This window comes from Oratosquilla oratoria, chromosome 8 (assembly GCF_046742065.1).
Source record: "Oratosquilla oratoria isolate Oo_2021 chromosome 8, ASM4674206v1, whole genome shotgun sequence".
In the NCBI taxonomy this organism is placed as follows: Eukaryota; Metazoa; Arthropoda; class Malacostraca; order Stomatopoda; family Squillidae; genus Oratosquilla; species Oratosquilla oratoria.
This window is the reverse complement of record NC_134784.1, coordinates 22,500,636-22,519,928: the sequence shown is the minus strand read 5'-3', so window position 1 is coordinate 22,519,928 and position 19,293 is coordinate 22,500,636. Positions and strand designations below refer to the sequence as shown.

General features: G+C 38.5%; 1 protein-coding gene across 1 annotated transcript; it reads left to right on the top strand.

Annotated features, from left to right (window-relative positions):
* The first annotated feature begins 6,048 nt into the window (after positions 1–6,048).
* On the top strand, positions 6,049–15,221 carry LOC143027463 (uncharacterized). The gene is made up of 6 exons (XM_076188750.1): positions 6,049–6,149; positions 7,966–8,000; positions 8,337–8,432; positions 14,239–14,320; positions 14,720–14,766; positions 15,042–15,221. The coding sequence occupies exons 1-5, from the start codon at positions 6,059–6,061 to the stop codon at positions 14,728–14,730; spliced, it is 315 nt and encodes a 104-aa protein (XP_076044865.1). The 5' UTR covers positions 6,049–6,058; the 3' UTR covers positions 14,731–14,766; positions 15,042–15,221.
* The last annotated feature ends 4,072 nt before the right edge of the window (positions 15,222–19,293 follow it).

Sequence of the window (19,293 nt, the reverse complement as noted above, 5' to 3'; positions counted from 1 at the left end):
ATAATTTGAATTTAACATATCTAGGCTTTGTAAAAGCTTTTGATACCGTACTCCACGAAAGACTAGTTTCTATATTAGCTTGTGGTAGCCTATTAAGTTGGACTAGTAATTGGTTGAATGATCGAAAACAGTTATTCTAAGTGGCAAAACTTCTAGATGGAAAATGTTACGAGTGGAGTTCCTCAGGGTTCTATTCTTGTACCACTTCTATTCATAGTATAAATAAAATGATATAGACTATGGATTAAAATGCTTCCAAATTTGCTGATGATACAAAACTGTGCGGAATGGCAAATGATCACTTAAACCAATTAGATATTCAAGTAGATTTAGATGAATTACAGCAATGGTCTGAAAAGTGGCGAATAAAATTTACCCCAAGTAAATGCAAGGCTATGGACAGAGGTAAAAATAACAGTATTTCGATTACAAGTTATTTGGAAATTCGTCAACAAAAGTGAATAGTGAAAAAGATCTCGGCGTAATTATCAGTAACGATCTCAAATCATCCAAGCAGTGTATTTCAGCCTCTGAGAAAGCAAATAAGATTGTAGGACTGACTGCGCGATCTTTTGATTTCAAAAGTCCATCACTCATTAACAAGCTATATGAATCATTACTTCGTCCACATTTAGAATATGCTGTTTCCGTATAGTCACCGAATCTCATTAAAGACATTGACAGATTAGAAAAGTACAACGGCGATTCCAAATATGAAAAATAAATCATACTAATATCGACTAAAATATATGAATCTGTTTTCCCTAAAACAGGCGTAGACTCAGAGGTGACTTGATACATGTCTTTAAGATTCTAAAGGGAATGATACTGTAGTGATTATTTCTTATTTGATATTATTTGTTTTTGTTTTCTTATAATTTGTCTGTTTGATTCTCATTAATTATTAGTTACATGTCAATTTATTATCATTTACTATTTATCTGTTTGTTTATTACTTAACTATACCTATGCATTTATTTACGTATTTAATTGTTATTTACATGACCATAGTTTTTATTTATTCCTTTATTATTATTTTGATCTGTTTTCGCATCCAACCTAGATATGGACCAAAAGGTCTCCTGTCCGTATGCTCTTCCTTTTTAATCCCTTGGAATCCTTTGACTGGTCACGTGGGCCATCAGTCCTAGGCGCTGTTGGCTACAGTGGATATTCCTTTGTTCGTTTCGATGGGGGTAACACAACACCTAACGAATGGGTGGCCAGCATGCTACGGTATTCAAATATAGCTTAGTTTCTTGAAAGAATGGTGGAGTCTAGAGGTGAGCGACGCCGACAAGATCGGTGTCGTCCAATAAAAATCTGATGGCGATGCTGCTATGTCCACTAGGTTAGTACGGGGTAAACATCCCAAACATTCGGACAATTCTAAAGCGGCATTCAGGAAATTCTTTTACTCACCCGCTTCGGCGGGTAGTATCAGAAGCAGTTAGGACACTGTCGAGAATAAAGGTTCAGAGACGCTCATCTCGTACGCATTACGCCTAGCTGACACGGTTGCTTTATACGCAATTCTCCGTTCTGACAAGGGAGATCATGCCGTTGATGTCGCCATCAACAAATTAAAGGCAACCATGTCCCCGCAATTTGCGAGAGTGCTCATTCGGGTGAGGAATCGTCTATTTCGGTGGTTCTACGAGCTGGCGTTGTATCCAAAAGAGGTGGCATCCCTACTGCATTCATTGTTGGAAACTGGGCCACTTTACCGAGATATGTTATTCTCTCCAGCCAAGAACGCCTCGCCATGTCTGCGGTTGCGCAGGTCATGTGAGAGATGGAGACCGGTGATGCTCTTCTGACAGTGGCAGCCAGTCAAGAAACTTATCGCGCAGAGGGAAGCCCGCTCCAAAGTGACTGCCGAACCTAGAAAGCACGTGGAAATGTCCACATAAAATTTCCATCGCTCATAATGCTGTGGGCAGGTTGGCCATAGTAGCAGTTCAAATATACATACACACACACACACACACACACACACACACACACACACACACACACACACACACACACACACACACACACACACACACACACACACACATATATATATATACATATATATATATATATACATATATATATATATATATATACATGTATGTATATATGTATATATATATACATGCATATATATATACATATATATATATATCTATATGTATATATATATGTATATATATGTATATATGTATATATATATATATATATATATATATATATATATATATCCGGTAATTTTTATGACAGTCGCATATAGGATTCGAACCCACTGCTTACGGCCACCCGTAAGATCACCTTCACAGAGCCTTACGGGTGGCCGTAATCAGTGGGTTCGAATTCTGCGTGCGACTGTCATAAAAATGATCGGATTGTCGCTGTTACTAGCGAATTTCTCTCATAGTTAGAATGGCGAAAAGCGTGAAAGGGATTTGTTCCGATCCTTACCCTTTCCAACTGGTGAAATTGGGCCTTATGTAAAACAGGAATTGGGGTCGCAGATTAGTGATCTTTCCTATCCTCGGGAATCAGTTCGATTCCAGGTTTCAAGGCTTTTAAGTCTCTGTTGGTGTAGAGGGCTAAGGCTCTGTGAAGGTGATCTTAGGGGTGGCAGAAAGCAGCGGGTTCGAATTCTGCATGCGACTGTTATAAAAATTATCGGATTGATGTCGCTGTCACTAGCGAATTTCTCTCATATGTATATGTATATGTATATGTATATATATATATATGTATATGTATATATATATATATATGTATATATATATATATATATGTGCAAAATAACCACATGAGAAGAGAAATTTGTAGACAGTAAGTACTTTCGTATATTACATCCTAGTGTATAATCTTGTGACATCTTGTGCTATGCCAGTTTCTTTCCTAGCGTATAATCTTGTGTCATCTTGTACTATGCCAGTTGCTTTCCTACTGTATAATCTTGTTATTTTCAAACCTCATTGTAGCACAAAATTTTCTGTATTCCCCTGAGGATGTGAATTACACGAAAGCGTTTGGGAATTACTGTTTTCTTCGATTTCTTTAGTGGTTACCAGCTAAATTTGTGGATCATGTGTTGTGTTAGTGATCTTTCTGCATTATGGATTCCATGCGCCACTTCCAATACTTCTCTTCTGATCACCCTGGACTGTCTCCATTTGTGACAAGATTCTCTTCTTCTCTGATCAAAGCAAACAAAAAAAAGTTACGGTTGAAATTTCTTCAAGATTGTCTTAGTGAACAAGTGTTGCCAAAATCTATCCTCACCCAACGCCTCTTGTATATGTCGGACCGTCCGTTCTAACATATAATTTTGAATAAACATATAGAAATTAAGACAGTTGAAGTGAAAGAATCATTCCGAATTGTCAAACAAGCAAAATTTTCATTTCATAATTCTATTCCGGGTGAATGGGAAAATAAGTTATTGGATTTTTGTTACGACCGCCTGAGAAAATCTCGTCCGGTTTTACAAAACGAATCGAAACGTAAGTTGAAATTATTGATTAAGAGCAGTGATTGGACAAAGGATGCAAATCCGAATTTTGTAGTGAACTTATCAGATAACTTAGTGATGATGCCTCTTGTGCACTAGGTTATGGGTTAAAGTTCGCCTATTCCAACAAGGAATTAGATTATGTAGAAATTGCGAAATCTTTGTCTAATTTTGGAAGCCACAGTGAATTATCATCCGAAGAAGTGAACAAGAAAAAGAATCAATCTTAGCACAAAAAGCCTTCATTCCAGTGAGCTGGGTACGGTGTCTAACAACTACTTCTGCACTGTCAACGTTGCGTATCGTGACACGCTCAACATCGTCAGGCGTAATTCCTGATTCCATGTATAAAGGAGAGCGCCTCAAGCATGGATCCTCAGAGTTGTTTTGCCGAAGTGACGAAGCAGTCCTCGAGTCCTGAGTTCGAGTCTCCGAAGTGAAGCTTAAGAAAGCAGACGTAGAGGTTAGTCAGTTCTCCACTCCTTCTCCGCTCTCTCTCTCTCTCTCTCTCTCTCTCTCTCTCTCTCTCTCTCTCTCTCTCTCTCTCTCTCTCTCTCTGATCTTGTTCATATAGTAGAAACATCTGAATGGGTAAAAATACTCTTTGATATTGTATCATGACTGAGAATGTTTAGAATGACACACTCTTACTGAGTACGCAAACATTTCTTACTGTGTTGTAATACATTTTTTATGAACTACTATTGAATCCTGTAGATTTGATGTAAAGCAGTAACAGGAACTGGATTTTGGTTTCAGATATAAACATTCCCAGGCTGAATGGTTATTCTGCTTTACTACTATTACTACTACTACTACTACTACTACTACTACTACTACTACTACTACTACTACTACTACTACTACTACTACTATTACTACTACTACTACTACTACTACTACTACTACTATTGTCACACACACAAATGTGTGTGTATGCTAATGTGTGTGTGTGAATGTGTGTATGTGTGTACTTTATGAAACTTGACAGATGTTGCTTGCAGCGTTGTTACTTTGTGGATCAACTTGTCTGCATCTTGGTTCCTCACAAATTTCTGAATAACTTGTCACGGTCGTGTGGATGAAATTATCATTCCCCGATCCTCACCTGGGATCCTAGTATACCTCACAAGTCTGTATACACGACCATCTGCCCACACGAGGTCGTTTTGACTTAGAAGGGAAACGTAATTCGAGGGATAGGAGAGAGAGAAAAAGATTCGTTATACTCATTACTAAAACGTAGACAGTTTATGGATGAGTGTTGGGGACGATAGCGAATTGGTTGTCTACAAAAGCTGAGATTTGTCCATGATACAGGACGATCAGAATCTCAGATATCAGAACCAAGTCTAGGTTACAGTTCTACGACTATGAAGAAAACCCGTTTATATTCCAAGTTGCATCATGCTATCTAATTACATGTTTTTTCTACCTGAAAATTATATAGAAATGATACACAATATATTCTAAAGTTTATAATAAAGATTATAAACCTTTACAAAAGAAAGAAACAATATTACGAAATCTAGTTGTTCGAGAGTTGTCTTTCATGCACGTAAATTAATATTAACCCTTTAAAAATGAAAAACAAATTTTGAGTATACAAGTAACATCCAGAAACAAGGAAATAAGATGTTAAACTCGTATGGTTATGATGAACGGATGTATATATATTATATATATATATATATATATACATATCATATATATATATAAATATATATATATATATATACATGTTTATATATATATATATATATATATATATATATATATGCATGCATTGTTAAAATCGACAGCGTTAGTGAGGTTGTTGATCTTCTTGTGAGTATTCTCCAGTTTTCTAACCAATATTAGAAAACTGGAGAATACTCACAAGAAGATCAACAACCTCACTAACGCTGTCGATTTTAACAATGCATGCATACAAGAGAATCTGCTCCCCAGATATTCAAATATATATATATATATATGTATATATATATATATATATATATATATATATATATATATATAATATTTGTTAATTTCGAAGAAGAAGTCAGACGTTAGTTTTCGAACAAAACTTCTAGAAGGTTCCATTACAACATTGAACACGTAAGCCTTTGACTTACTTCTGTCAAGACGCAACATCATCAGTAGTTCTTTTTACAGTAAGAAATCACATATTTTCAAAATGCATATATATATATGTACATATATATATATATATATATATATATATATGTATGTATGTATATATATATATATATGTTTGTATATAAATAAGATCGAAGATAAAAAATTTTACGCAATTAATGTAGACATTCAAAAGATGTCTACTCTTAACAAACTTACGTTTGTCAGACTTATTGTAAATTATCCTTTGTCTTTATCAATACGCATAAAACCCTTATAAAAGCGTAACAAATCACCCAGATATTTTCCAACACAACGGCTCCTCCTGCAGAAATGAAACTGTCCCATTTAGACAGAAAAGATATTTTTTCAGCTTGCGACTAACTCGAGCTGTCTCTCTCCCTCGAAGAAGAAGAGATCGAGATGGCCCTCTCCCCGCGCACTCTGATGGTCGCCCTGGTGGTTGCTTTGGTCCTGGTTTCGGTGACTGTTGCCAAGCCGTCTCCCAAAGCAGGTAAGAAAGAGGCTCTTCATGTTCTCCGCCATGAACCTGCCACGGGGCTCTTATTTGATTCTATTTGATTTGATTTTGTTTTATTTTATTTATTTTATTTTTATTCTATTTCTTATTTCTTATTCTATTTTATTCTATTCTTTTTTAGTTTATTTCATTTTGTCTTTACTCTATTTTTTATTTCTGATCGTATTTGATTTTATTTCATTTTACTTTATTTCATTTTATTTTATTTCTTTCATTTTATTTCTTCTATATGGTTCTATTTTATTCTATAATTTTTATTTTTATTTTTATTTTATTTTATTGTTTTATTCTTTTATTATAATTGTTTTGTCAGCCTTGTGGGAGATATGTCCAGACTAGAATTGCCGCCCCCTAAATGTGCCCCCCCCCTAGGGCATATGACCCCCACCCCCCTGCCCTCCCCCATGTGAGAGCTCTGAGCTCTAGTCACACCAAGCTTACGACCTGTTTCCGGCCACCTTCGACGATGGCGCTTTTGTTCCTCTCGTGGTTATCGCCAGGCTATATCATATTCATCTTCATGAAGGGGAGATTCGCTCCAATTGTATGATTGTCTTGAATTCTTTTTATAATACAAGCCGCGGGCCTCGCCCTCCCCGGCTTCGCCGGGTGCTTGGCGGCGCAAACAGCGGCCTTCGGCCGTAGCGCTCCGCGCTCTAATCCCTCGATAGGGATCCCGTGCTGGGGATCCCGTTTTGGGGTTCCGCCCTTAGGCCGAGGCCGAGGCCTAACCCTAGGGATATTTTTTCCTGGTCAGTTCAAGGGAACATGGTGACCACTGAGGACCTGCGACCACTGAGGACTTGCGACCACTGAGGACTTGCGACCACTGAGGACATGCGACCACTGAGGACTTGCGACCACTGAGAACTTGCGACCACTGAGGACTTGCGACCACTGAGGACTTGCGACCACTGAGGACATGCGACCACTGAGGGCTTGCGACCACTGAGTACTTGCGACCTTTAAGGACTTGCGGCCTTTAAGGATTTGTTACCTTGGAGGACTTGTTACCTTGGAGTACTTGTTACCTTGGAGGACTTGTTACCTTGGAGGACTTATTACCTTGGAAGACTTATAACCTTGGAGGGCTTACTACCTTGGAGGACTTATTACCTTGGAGGACTTATTACCTTGGAGGATTTATTACCTTGGAGGATTTACAGCCTCATAGGACTTGCAACTTCAGAGGACTTGCACCCTCGTAGGACTTACGACCTCGGAGGACTTGCAGCCTAGAAGGGCTTACAACTTCGGAGGACTTGCAGCCTCGGAGGACTTGCACCCTCGGAGGAGTGGCACCCTCGGAGAACTTGTACCCTCGGAGAACTTACAGCCTCGAAAGGCTTACTGCCTCGGAGAACTTACGACCTCGGAGGACTTACAGACCCCCCTGTCCAAGACATGTAGCATTTTTAAAATGTGTCACCTTTGAACTGGTTTAATTTTTATTATTAGTAGAAAGAGAGGAACAGCACAAATCAGCCTGGTCACCGGTGGTCGGAAACAGGTCGTAAGCTTGGAGTGACAGGGCCCTTATATATCTAAGCACTAAAGGTTAGAGGCAAGAGATAAGCCTCGTAGCCGCTAGTATTCGCCACTTGTAAACTACCCACACTACCTGCCCAGTTTTAACGTACGGTTGGCCAAATTGCCTCTAAACTATTCTAGTTTATCACTTGCCGGGTAAATTAACTTGCAAGTCGCACTGGTGGCCCCGTGTCCACGAACGAGGCTTTAGACATTTGCTTGCAAAAATCTCTCACCCTCATTGACTTTTCTGTTTCAGCGGAATCTGCTTTGGCCGGAAACTTCCACGCACTGGTGAGTTTCGAGACGTGTTCGTTGCTTGAATATTTGGCTACATGTATTTCTCCTTCGTCTTCCTGTGCTCCACAGAAAAAGAAAAGAAAAGAATATATGTATATACATACATACACACATACACGTATACGTGCATACACACACACAAACACACACACACACACACACACGCACGCACACACACACACACACACACACACACACACACACACACACACACACACCACACAAACACACACACACACACACACACACACACACACACACACATTTATATAAGTATTAGCATTCCATCATAAGAGTCATACATATCACCATCATTCCACTTTTGTTCAGGATAACGACAATGGCTTCGTGGACATCGGTGGACGCAAAAGGCGACATGCCAGCCGGTCCCTGAGGGAGCTGTGGAACGAAGACGCCCACGCACAGGTAACTCGATCGTCATATAACATTGGTTCGCTCTTCATCTCATGTGTTCGTGGTTAAAAAAAAAAAAAAAAAAAAAAAAAAAAAAAAAAAAAAAAAAAAAAAAAAAAAAAAGCATAGTGACTAAACTTTACAAAGATTCACGACCAACCCAATCACAGCCGTAGTATTCTTGAAAGATAAGAGAATAGGCAAGAGCTGGTTTACCAATATAGTTAACGAATGGAATAGACTTAGTAACCTTGTCCCTCGCACAAAGCATCATGGCTACCTCACGCATTGGACTTGAGATCAACAGTTATTAACCTCCCAGTTATTAACCTCTTCCCCCTCCCTCGCATCCACCGCGAGCAATACGGTGTTTATGGAACTCGATCTGTATGCCTCGTCCAAGATAATTCTAGCTGCATGTCGTCAGCTGTATTATAACCTAACGTACGTACTTTATTCGAATATATAACATCATGATGAAGGGTAAAGTTGGCATCATTTTGGCCCTCCAGGTATTAGTGATTTTCATCAACTTTTCGGGTCGGTTGAGAAGTTCAGAGGTTCCAAAATACGACCATAAGGTTAAAGATCGGATTGAGAACTATTTGACTTGTGAGGGCTGTTGCAAACACTTTGGATTTGGCCGATGGACTATATACAAACACCTACTATCGCCCTCTTCCATTACCAAGCGCAGCACCAAGGTCAGGGTCGGAACACATTCGTGTACTTCCGAGGTAAGCAACATCAAACCCGGAAGCAACAGTGTTATAATAGCAATATGTTTGCTATTATCTGGCGACATTCATCAATGCCCTGGCCCCGTGAGGGCTGATGAGATGGATGCCAAGCTGTCCTGTTTGTCGAGCAAGGGCCTACAAATTGTTCACTTGAACATTTGCAGCCTGACGTCAAAATTGGACGAGGTAAGAGAGATTACCCGGAGGACTACCCCTGCAGTATTATGCTTCACCGAGACCAAGCCGGACGATACGATAGCGGATCCGGAGGTAGAGATAAACAACTACACCATCGTGAGGAGAGATCGTAACCGGGCTGGAGGCGGCGTGGCTGTCTACATACGCAACGACATCGCGTTTGAGCAACGGACAGACATGAACAGTGAGTTAGAGGCATTGTGGATAAACATTCTCTTGCCAAAATCTAAGCCTATCCTCGTAGGTGCCTGCTATAGACCGCCCTGGCAACATGACTTCTATAGTAAGCTTGAGGATTTGTGTTCCAATTCCACAGACTTTCTGAACAATGAAGTGATTATAACTGGCGACTTGAATACTCATGTAGAATCAACCTCGAATACTCTGCATAATGCGCTAAAGTCATTCTGTTCAATGAATGATCTGAAACAAATTATCACAGAACCCACCAGAGTATGTGCCACTGCTAATTCTGTAATTGATCTTATTTTGGTATCAGATGTTCAGAAAATATGTTCTAGTGGAGTAATTGATATTGGTTTGAGTGACCATAGAGCAACGTATTGTATCAGGAAAGTTTCCAAACAACAAATCAATCAGCATAAAACCATAAAAGTTCGTTCTCTTAAGCATTACAGCAAGGAATTGTTCTGCGAAAGGTTGTCCGAGGTTAACTGGTTTTCAGTCGTCAATTGTACAGATGTTGATCAAGCTTGGAATAATTTTAAAGCACTGTTCAAGGGGGTATTAGACAAATTAGCTCCAGTAAAATCAATCAGAATAAAACAACGTTCCGAGCCGTGGTTTTCTGGTGACATCTTGAAAATGATCAACAGGAGAGATAAGGCTTTAAAAGAGTATAAGAAAACAAAAGATCAATCTGTTTTCGCTATGTATAAGAAGTTACGGAACGAGGTTCAGGTTATGGTAGACAGAGCTAAGGTAGGATATTACAAAGATTCTCTCCAAACCAACAAAAACAATCCCAAAAAACTATGGCAAACAATCAAACAGTTAGGTTCTTCCAAAAATCTAAAATCCAAAAGTAGTAACATTGGTCTTAATGTTAATGGGATCGTTACTTTCGACAAAGTAGCGGTGGCTAAAAAATTTAACTCCTTTTTCACCACCATTGCTACCACCCTCGTAAATAATTTACCAGTACCTTCAGGTCATTTTGGCCAAGAACACATTAACAATTATTATTGGAATAAGGGTGTATCCTATGACACCTTTGCTCTGTCTACGGTTGCTAATGTAGATGTGTATAAAATGTTGAAGACTGTTAACAGGTCTAAGGCTACCGGACTAGATAATATTCCAGCCAGATTTGTGAATGACTCAGCTGAGCAGATTACTCCCTGTATCACTCACATAATCAATACTTCGATTCAACAGGGCAAAGTTCCCAAAGATTTTAAATTAGCAAAAATTACTCCTTTGTACAAGAAGGGTAGCAAAACAGATTCCGGTAACTATAGGCCAGTCTCAGTGCTCGGTATTATATCGAAGGTCTTGGAAAGAGTTGTTTATAACCAGGTTTATGAATATATTCAAAGCAATAACTTGTTCTATGATTTACAATCAGGCTTTCGAAAATCATATTCTACTGATGCATGTTTGATCAATTTGACTGATTACATCAAAGGTGAAATTGACAGAGGTAATTACTGTGGAATGGTTATGCTAGATCTCCAGAAAGCCTTTGATACTGTAAATCATGATATTCTATTATTCAAACTACAAGCGTTAGGCTTCAAATCAGATGTTGTTAATTGGATGAGGTCTTATCTAACAGGTCGAGAACAGATTGTGAATGTAAATGGTTCAACATCAAAAGCAGCAAAAATAACATGTGGTGTCCCACAGGGTAGCATTTTAGGTCCGCTGTTGTTTCTTTTGTATGTGAATGACATGAAAGCTGCTGTGAACTGTAAACTGCTGTTGTATGCCGATGATTCAGCCTTACTAGTTTCTGGCAAAGATGTAAATAGGATTGAGACGTTACTCAGTGAAGAGTTATTGAATGTCAGCAAGTGGTTGTTGGATAACAAATTGTCTCTACATCTAGGTAAAACAGAATCCATTCTCTTTGGCTCCAATCAAAAACTCAAAAATGCTCCCAACTTCAATATCCAATGTAATGATACTAGTATTCAACCTAGGTCTGTTGTCAAATATCTTGGAACAGAAATTGATCAAAATGTGTCGGGAGAAGTTATGGCACAAAAAATAATTAAAAGGGTCAGCTCCAGAACAAAATTTTTGGCAAGAATACAAAAATACCTAGATGTAGAGACAATGAAGTTACTAGCTTCAGCCCTGGTCCAGTGTCATATTGACTATGCTTGTTCTTCCTGGTATAGCAACCTATCTAAAAAATCTAAGAGTAATCTTCAAATATGTCAAAACAAACTAATCAGGACCGTTTTGAAAATTCATCCACGTACTCATCTAGATTATACGCATTTTAAACTGTTAAATTGGTTACCTGTTGAGAAACGTTTTGATCAGTTAAAGCTTAATCATGTTCACCAAATTGTGAACAACTCTTGTCCCAGTTATTTGTCAGATACGTTTACACTTGTCAGAAATGCTCGTTCCCTGAGAACTCGTTCTAGTAGGTCATCTGTCATTGTACCTAGGTTTAACAGTTCGTTAGGGAAAAGTACTTTCAAATACACTGGTGCTATTGCTTGGAACTCTTTACCGACCAACATTCAATCAATTGTATCTAAAAGTAGTTTTAAAAAATCAGTTAAATGTTATCTTTTAGACACTGTTCTCTCTGAAGAAAATAGTTTATATGTTTAATTTACACTTCTTATAATCCTAATTTACACTTCGTATAACCTAGCTTTTCTATGATAATCCTTTCCTAATTGTAATATGAGGACCACAGTGGAAATAAGTCTTTTGACTTTCTGTGCCATCCTCGGATGTACAATTATATATACTGTGTATAATATTGAGTCTTGTATGTATTGTACTTATTGTATGTATGATTGTATCCGAATAAAATTCAATTCAATTCAATTCAATTCAATTCAATTCAATTCAATTCAATTCAACCATGTAGTGAGTACTGAAAGTATTAGTTGTTTTAAGTGAAGTTTATATAACTTTATGGATAGTGATGATAGGTGGTGAAGGACATGGGACTGTCTTATGTAAGCCTTATGGTCTTTTGCAGTCTCATTCATATTTTCATATGTTCTGGCTATCACTCGGTGATTTTATTCAGCTGAGGTAAATCTATGGGACTCATGGGGTTGACGTGTCCTTATCTAATCCTTTGGCTGACGGAAATGCCTTGTGGGACTTTACTCCGGCCACTGGTATGCGATTCCAATTCCTTGTGGAGAACCTCGGACCACGACGGTTGGACCCTGCGAGGAGTTGAAGTCTCCCTGGGCACAACGTTTCTGGCGTTGGCCGGAAGACAACCAACAAAGGAAACGCAAGTTGCAGGCTCAGTCGAAGTAGGTTCAACCGTTCTTGGGAGTGGAGGGCCACGCCGGTTGGACCCTGTGAGGAGTTGAAGTCTCCCTGAGCACAACGGCTTCTGGCGTTGGCCGGAAGTGAACCAACAAAGGACAAATAAGCTCCGGGCTCCGTGGAAGTAGGTTCAACCGTTCTTGGGAGTGGAGGGTCACGCCAGTTCGACCCTGTGAGGAGTTGAAGTCTCCCTGAGCACAACGGCTTCTGGAGTTGGCCGGAAGAGAACCAACAAAGGAAACACAAGCTGAGTGGAAACAGTTTCAACCGTTTTTAGGAGTGGAGGGGTTGCAGGTGTTGGTCGAAATGAAAGTAAGCGATGGAACTTGGACGGCCGCTCGAGACCATTCGCTGACTTCTTCAGGACGATGTATCACGAGCAAGATTATTAACTTCCCACAGGGTGGACTGAGGCTTTCGAATCACTAGAATCAGTACAGAGAAGAATGACCAAAATGATACATGGACTCAGAAATTTGCCTTACGAAGAGAGGCTTAGGCACCTTAACATACACTCTCTGGAAAGACGCAGAGTGCGGGGTGTTCTAATAGAAGTGTTCAAGTGGATCGAAGGGTTTAACAAGGGTGACGCAAACAAGGTTATCATATTAAAACCACAGGGCAGGACTCGCAGTAATGGTTATAAAGTGGATAAATTTAGATTTAGAAAGGAAATAGGCAAGAATTGGTTTACTAATAGTGTGGTTGACGAGTGGAATAAACTTAGTAACCAATTAGTAAGCGCTGAAACTATCAGTTGTTTTAAGAAACAATTAGACAACTTTATGGATGGGGATGACAGGTGGTGATGGATGCGGAGCTGCTTAGTATAGGCCTTATGGTCTCTTGCAGTCTCCTTCATTCTTATGTTCTTATGTTCTTAAGTCCAAGGCAAAGTGGACCGTTTTAACCTTTTTAGGATGAGGGCTTTCTCTGGGTTGACTAAGATAGGTGATCAGAAGAATTTTTTTTTTTATTTATATATTATTCATTCATCAATTATTTGCTTGATTTTCATTTATTATTAGATATCTGTCAATTCATTATTATTTACTATTTACCTGTCTGTTTATTATTGAACTATACCTATGCATTTATCTATTCTATCTATTATTATTTATAATTTTTATTTATCTATTTATTTCTTATCTATTTATCATTATTATATATGTATTTTTTCTGCGTCTCACCTAGTTCTGGACAAAAGGTCTCCTGTCGGCATGCTCCGCCTTTGTAATCCTTCGTAATGGGAAATGGGTCTTACAGGGTTGAGCACTTCCGCTGAATAACCTCATCGACGCCTTGTAGGAGCAAAACCATTAAAGTCATCACAAAGTCTTAATGAAAAGAAGGTTTAGAGTTGTTTTCTACCTCACACACAGGGACTACTCCACCGTCAAGCTCGCAGTAGTGGCAGCACCGGCACCAGCAACAGCGCCTCCAACAGCATCGAAAGCAACGAAAGTGAGTTACGATATGCAATTTGCAAAGTCTTATGTGTTGTTACATATCTTTGAAGTGAATATATATATATACATATATATGTATATATATATATATATATATTATACATATATATCATATATATATATATATATATATATATATACACATGCGTATGTGTGTGTGTGTGTGTCTGTGTGTCTGTGCGTGTGTATGTATGTATACATATATATGAATATATATATAAATATATATATATATATACACACACATATATATATGTGTGTGTGTATGTGTGTGTGTATGTATGTGTATGTGTTTGTGTATGTATGGGTACATTCATAGTCAGATAGAGTAATACATATGTTGATGTGATTTATATTTCCCGTTATTCATCAGACGTTCTCCTTTCACCAACAGGCAACCGTTAAATATGGTTGGACCAGCTGAAAATCTGCTGTGGCAAGGTAAGATTTTACATATTTGTTTACGTAGTCACACGCCACAGCACTGAGTGGGGAGCCCATTGTCAGAACTCATTTTGCCTAGCTGATGCGGTTGTAATGAAAACTTTTCAAATTACTGAGATTCCTTAAGTTTACCTCGGAGTCCATTGTAGTCTTTCATTTCCGCTTTTGCCACCGGAGTTTTTGTGGATCAGTGGATCTTCTTATGGTTTGTTTTAATGTTGCATGACAGATGAGTGTGTTTAGGATGGTGATTCAATGTTCATCTCTTCCAGGACTGATTCTCGTGGTTCAACTGACATGTGTCTACTGCAGAGATGAAGTATTTGTCATGGACAGACGTCCTTCGGATGAATTGAGGATTTGCCCAAATTGGATTTTCTTCAGAATTATCACATATCTTTCAACATCGGCTATGGGTTCACACTAATCACGTTAGGTAAAATAACACATACACGCACACACATGGACACACTCACACTCACATATATGAATTATAGATATATATTATATATCATATATATATATATATATATATATATATATATATATATATATATATATATATATATATACATACACACATATATATATATCTCTCTCTCTCTGTGTGAAGTACTCTTATCCTACGAGCTGAAGGCACATTAGATTATTCTTTCATCCCTTGATATTTTTCCTTTTCATTCTGGTCTTACTGATGTTTTGCAAGCTTTTTCTTGATTAAATATATCAACTATAACATTTTTGTGTCATTTCAACCCTTATAGTAATGTATAAGAGAAACAATATGAGCTAAATGAAGGAATGAAGAAGAAAGCCATTTAAGAAAGTGAGAACATAATCCAGACAGACTACCAAGAAAGGTGATGGAAGGAGGAGTAGAGGGCAGACGACCAGTAGGGAGACCCAGGTACAGATGGATGGACGGAGTAAAGAAGGACGTGGAGAGGGTGGCACCAAGAGGGGACTAGAAGGAATTGGCAGAGGATAGAACCATCTGGAGAGGCATAGCGAAAGCGGTGAAGGCCCGTCCGGCCTGACAACCAACAGAATAGGAGTAGTCAGAGAATATGATCCTAGCGGGTGAATGTAATTTTAAGAAGGTAATGGTCACCAAATGAAAATGAAAAATCCTTGTTGGTAATGTTTTATTGAATTTTGCATTGGAGTACGATAACCCAGTGGATAAAATATTTGACACAACTGAGAGGAGAGGACACTCCTACAAAAGTAGACGAAGAAGATGGTGTTATTAAATGTTTGAAATATATTTACTTCGTAGGAAAAGTTGTTCATGTGGTGCTTGAATTCCAGTGGACAGAAGGATATATAAAACCGAGAAATAAATTATAGAGATAAGAAAGATACAATTTTGGGAAGAGAATATTCACCAGTTTGACTTTTTTAAAGAAACAAATAGGGAGGAATTTGTTTTAGACTGTTGGAATCTTCCCTCATCGCCAGGGAGGAATTTGTTTATGCTACATACATACCTACATACATACATACATACATACATACATACATACATACATACATACATACATATATCAAGGCCTTTTCCCCTTAAAGGAAATTAAAAATGAGATTTTTGTTCCATAAGAAATTATTTTCAAGAAATCCATCATATCCGGAGATGTCCCAAGAGAATGGAAGCTAGTTAACGTTACTCCTATATTCAAAAACGGTGACAGAGAGAAACCAAATAACTACAGGCCTATAAACTGGACTTAAGTCGTAGGAAAAATTATCAAAACTATCATAAGCGATACTATCGAACATCATTTAGAAAGTAACTGTTTGATAAATGATAGCCAGTATATTTTCAGACAGAAACGTTCTTCCATGACTAACTTACTCTAATTATACAACACAGTCATCTCGAATTATGACAAAAGAAACAATATGAATTTAACATGTCTAGGCTTTGCAAAAGCTTTTGATACCGTCCCCCACGAAAGACTGCTTACTAAATCAACTTCACACGGAATAAGTGGTAGCCTATTAAGTTGGACTAGCAATTGGTTGAATGATCGAAAACAGAGTAGTTTTAAATGGTAAAACTTCTGAATGGAAAAATGTTACGAGTGGAGTTCTTCAGGGCTTCATTCTTGCACCACTTCTATTCATAGTATATGTAAATGATATAGACCACGGATCAAAATCTATTGTCTCCAAATTTACTGATGATACAAAACTGTGTGGAATGGCAAATGGTCAATTAAACCAATTAGATATTCAAGAATATTTAGATAAACTACAGCAATCGTCTGAAAAGTGGCTGATGAAATTTAACACAAGTAAATGCAAGGCTATGAACATAGGAAAAAATATCATTATTTCGATTACAAGTTATTTGGAAATTCGTTAACAAAAGTGAATAGTGAAAAAGATCTCGGCGTAATTATCAGTAACGATCTCAAATCATCCAAGCAGTGTATTTCAGCCTCTGAGAAAGCAAATAAGATTGTAGGAATGATTGCGCGATCTTTTGACTTCAAAATTCCATCACTCATTAACAATTATTAGTTCGTCTACATTTGGAATATGCTATTTCCGTATGGTCACCGAATCTCATTAAAGACATTGACAGATTAGAAAAGTACAACGGCGATTCCAAATATGAAAAATAAATCATACTAATATCGACTAAAATATATGAATCTGTTTTCCCTAAAACAGGCGTAGACTCAGAGGTGACTTGATACAGGTGTTTAAGATTGTAAAGGGAATGATACTGTAGTGATTATTTCTTATTTTATATTATTTGTTTTTGTTTTCTTATAATTTGTCTGTTTGATTCTCATATATTATTAGTTACATGTCAATTTATTATTATTTACTACTTATCTGTTTGTTTATTATTTAACTATACCTATGCATTTATTTACGTATTCATTCACAGATTGGTTACAAAAGAGGACAGGGGAGTCATATGAGACGTACAAAGAAAAGAAAAGAGAAGTAAAGCAAAAGGTAAAGGAGGCAAAGAGGAGAGCAGATGTGAAATGGGGTAGGAGTATGACAGAAAATTTTGAAAGTAATAAAAAGATGTTTTGGAAAGAAATTAAGAGAGGAAGAGGAGGCGAATCAAGTAGGGAAGAAAAGGTAAAAGGTACAGATGGAGAGTTGATAATGGAAGAGATGGCAGTGAGGGGAAGATGGGCAGAATACTTTAGGGAGTTGCTGAATGTGAAGGAGGATAGGGAAGGAAAGATAGCTGCAGTGGGAAATATGAAGAAAATGAGAGTGATGAGTGAGGAGAATGGAGGAGAAATAAGGAAGGATGAGGTGAAGGCAGTTGTAAAGATGATGAAAGCAGGTAAGGCACCTGGTCTGGATGGATGTCATGCAGAATGTCTGAAAAAGGGAGGTTCAGTGATGGTGGACTGGTTGGTGAGATTATCTAATGTTTGCTGGAGAGAGGGTAGAGTACCGGAGGACTGGAGTAGTGCCTGTATAGTTCCTCTTTACAAGGGAAAAGGGGACAAGTGTGAATGTAGTAATTTCAGAGGGATTAGCCTGTTGAGTGTAGTAGGGAAGGCTTATGGGAGAATCTTAATTGAGAGGATTAGGAGAGGAACAGAAGGAGTAATTGGTGAGGAACAGTGTGGATTTAGGACGGGTAGAGGTTGTGTAGATCAGATCTTTGTGGTAAGACAGATATGTGAGAAAGCTATAGGAAAGGGGAAGGATGTTTTTTGGGCTTTTATGGATCTGGAAAAGGCTTATGATAGGGTAGACAGAAAGGCACTGTGGGAGGTTATGCAGATTTATGGGATAGGAGGAAAGCTTTTGGGAGCTGTCAAGAGTTTTTGTGAGTAGTAGAGCATGTGTTAGGATTGGAAATGGAGAGAGTGAGTGGTTTGAAGTAAAGGTGGGACTTCGTCAAGGATGCGTTATGTCGCCCTGGCTGTTCAACTTATACATGGATGGGGTGGTGCGAGAGGTGAATGCTAGGGTAGTGAGTCAGGGATTGGAGATGGTTAAAGAAAATGGAGAAAAGTGGGAGGTGAGCCAGCTGTTGTTTGCGGACGACACTGCGCTTGTGGCAGGGTCAGTGGAGGGATTGAGGAAGCTGGTGGCAGAGTTTGGGAGAGTATGTGATAGAAGAAAGCTAAAGATAAATGTGGGTAAAAGTAAGGTGATGAGATGTACAAGGGGTGAAAGTGGCAGTAGACTGGAAGTGAACATTAAGGGAGAGCGACTGGAGGAAGTGGATAGTTTTAGATACTTGGGTGCAAGTGTAGCAGGAAAAGGTGGAGTGAAGGTGGAGGTAGAATGTAGATTGAGAGAAGCGAGTAAATGCCTTGGTGGTTTAAAGAGTGTAATGAGAAATAGACATCTGGGAATGGATGCGAAGAGGAGACTGTATGAAGGAGTGATTGTGCCAACAGCACTGTATGGGGCAGAAACGTGGAACATAAGAGAAGAAGAGAGGAGGAGTTTGAATGTGTTTGAGATGAGGTGTCTGAGAAGTATGGTGGGGGTTACTAGGCTAGATAGAGTGAGAAATGAGGAGGTGAG

Coding starts and splice junctions, on each gene's coding strand:
- LOC143027463 (XM_076188750.1), top strand. CDS start 6,059: ATGGCCCTCTCCCCGCGCACTCTGATGGTCGCCCTGGTGGTTGCTTTG. Junction 8,001..8,336: donor CCGGAAACTTCCACGCACTG/GTGAGTTTCGAG, acceptor ACTTTTGTTCAG/GATAACGACAATGGCTTCGT. Junction 8,433..14,238: donor ACGAAGACGCCCACGCACAG/GTAACTCGATCG, acceptor CCTCACACACAG/GGACTACTCCACCGTCAAGC.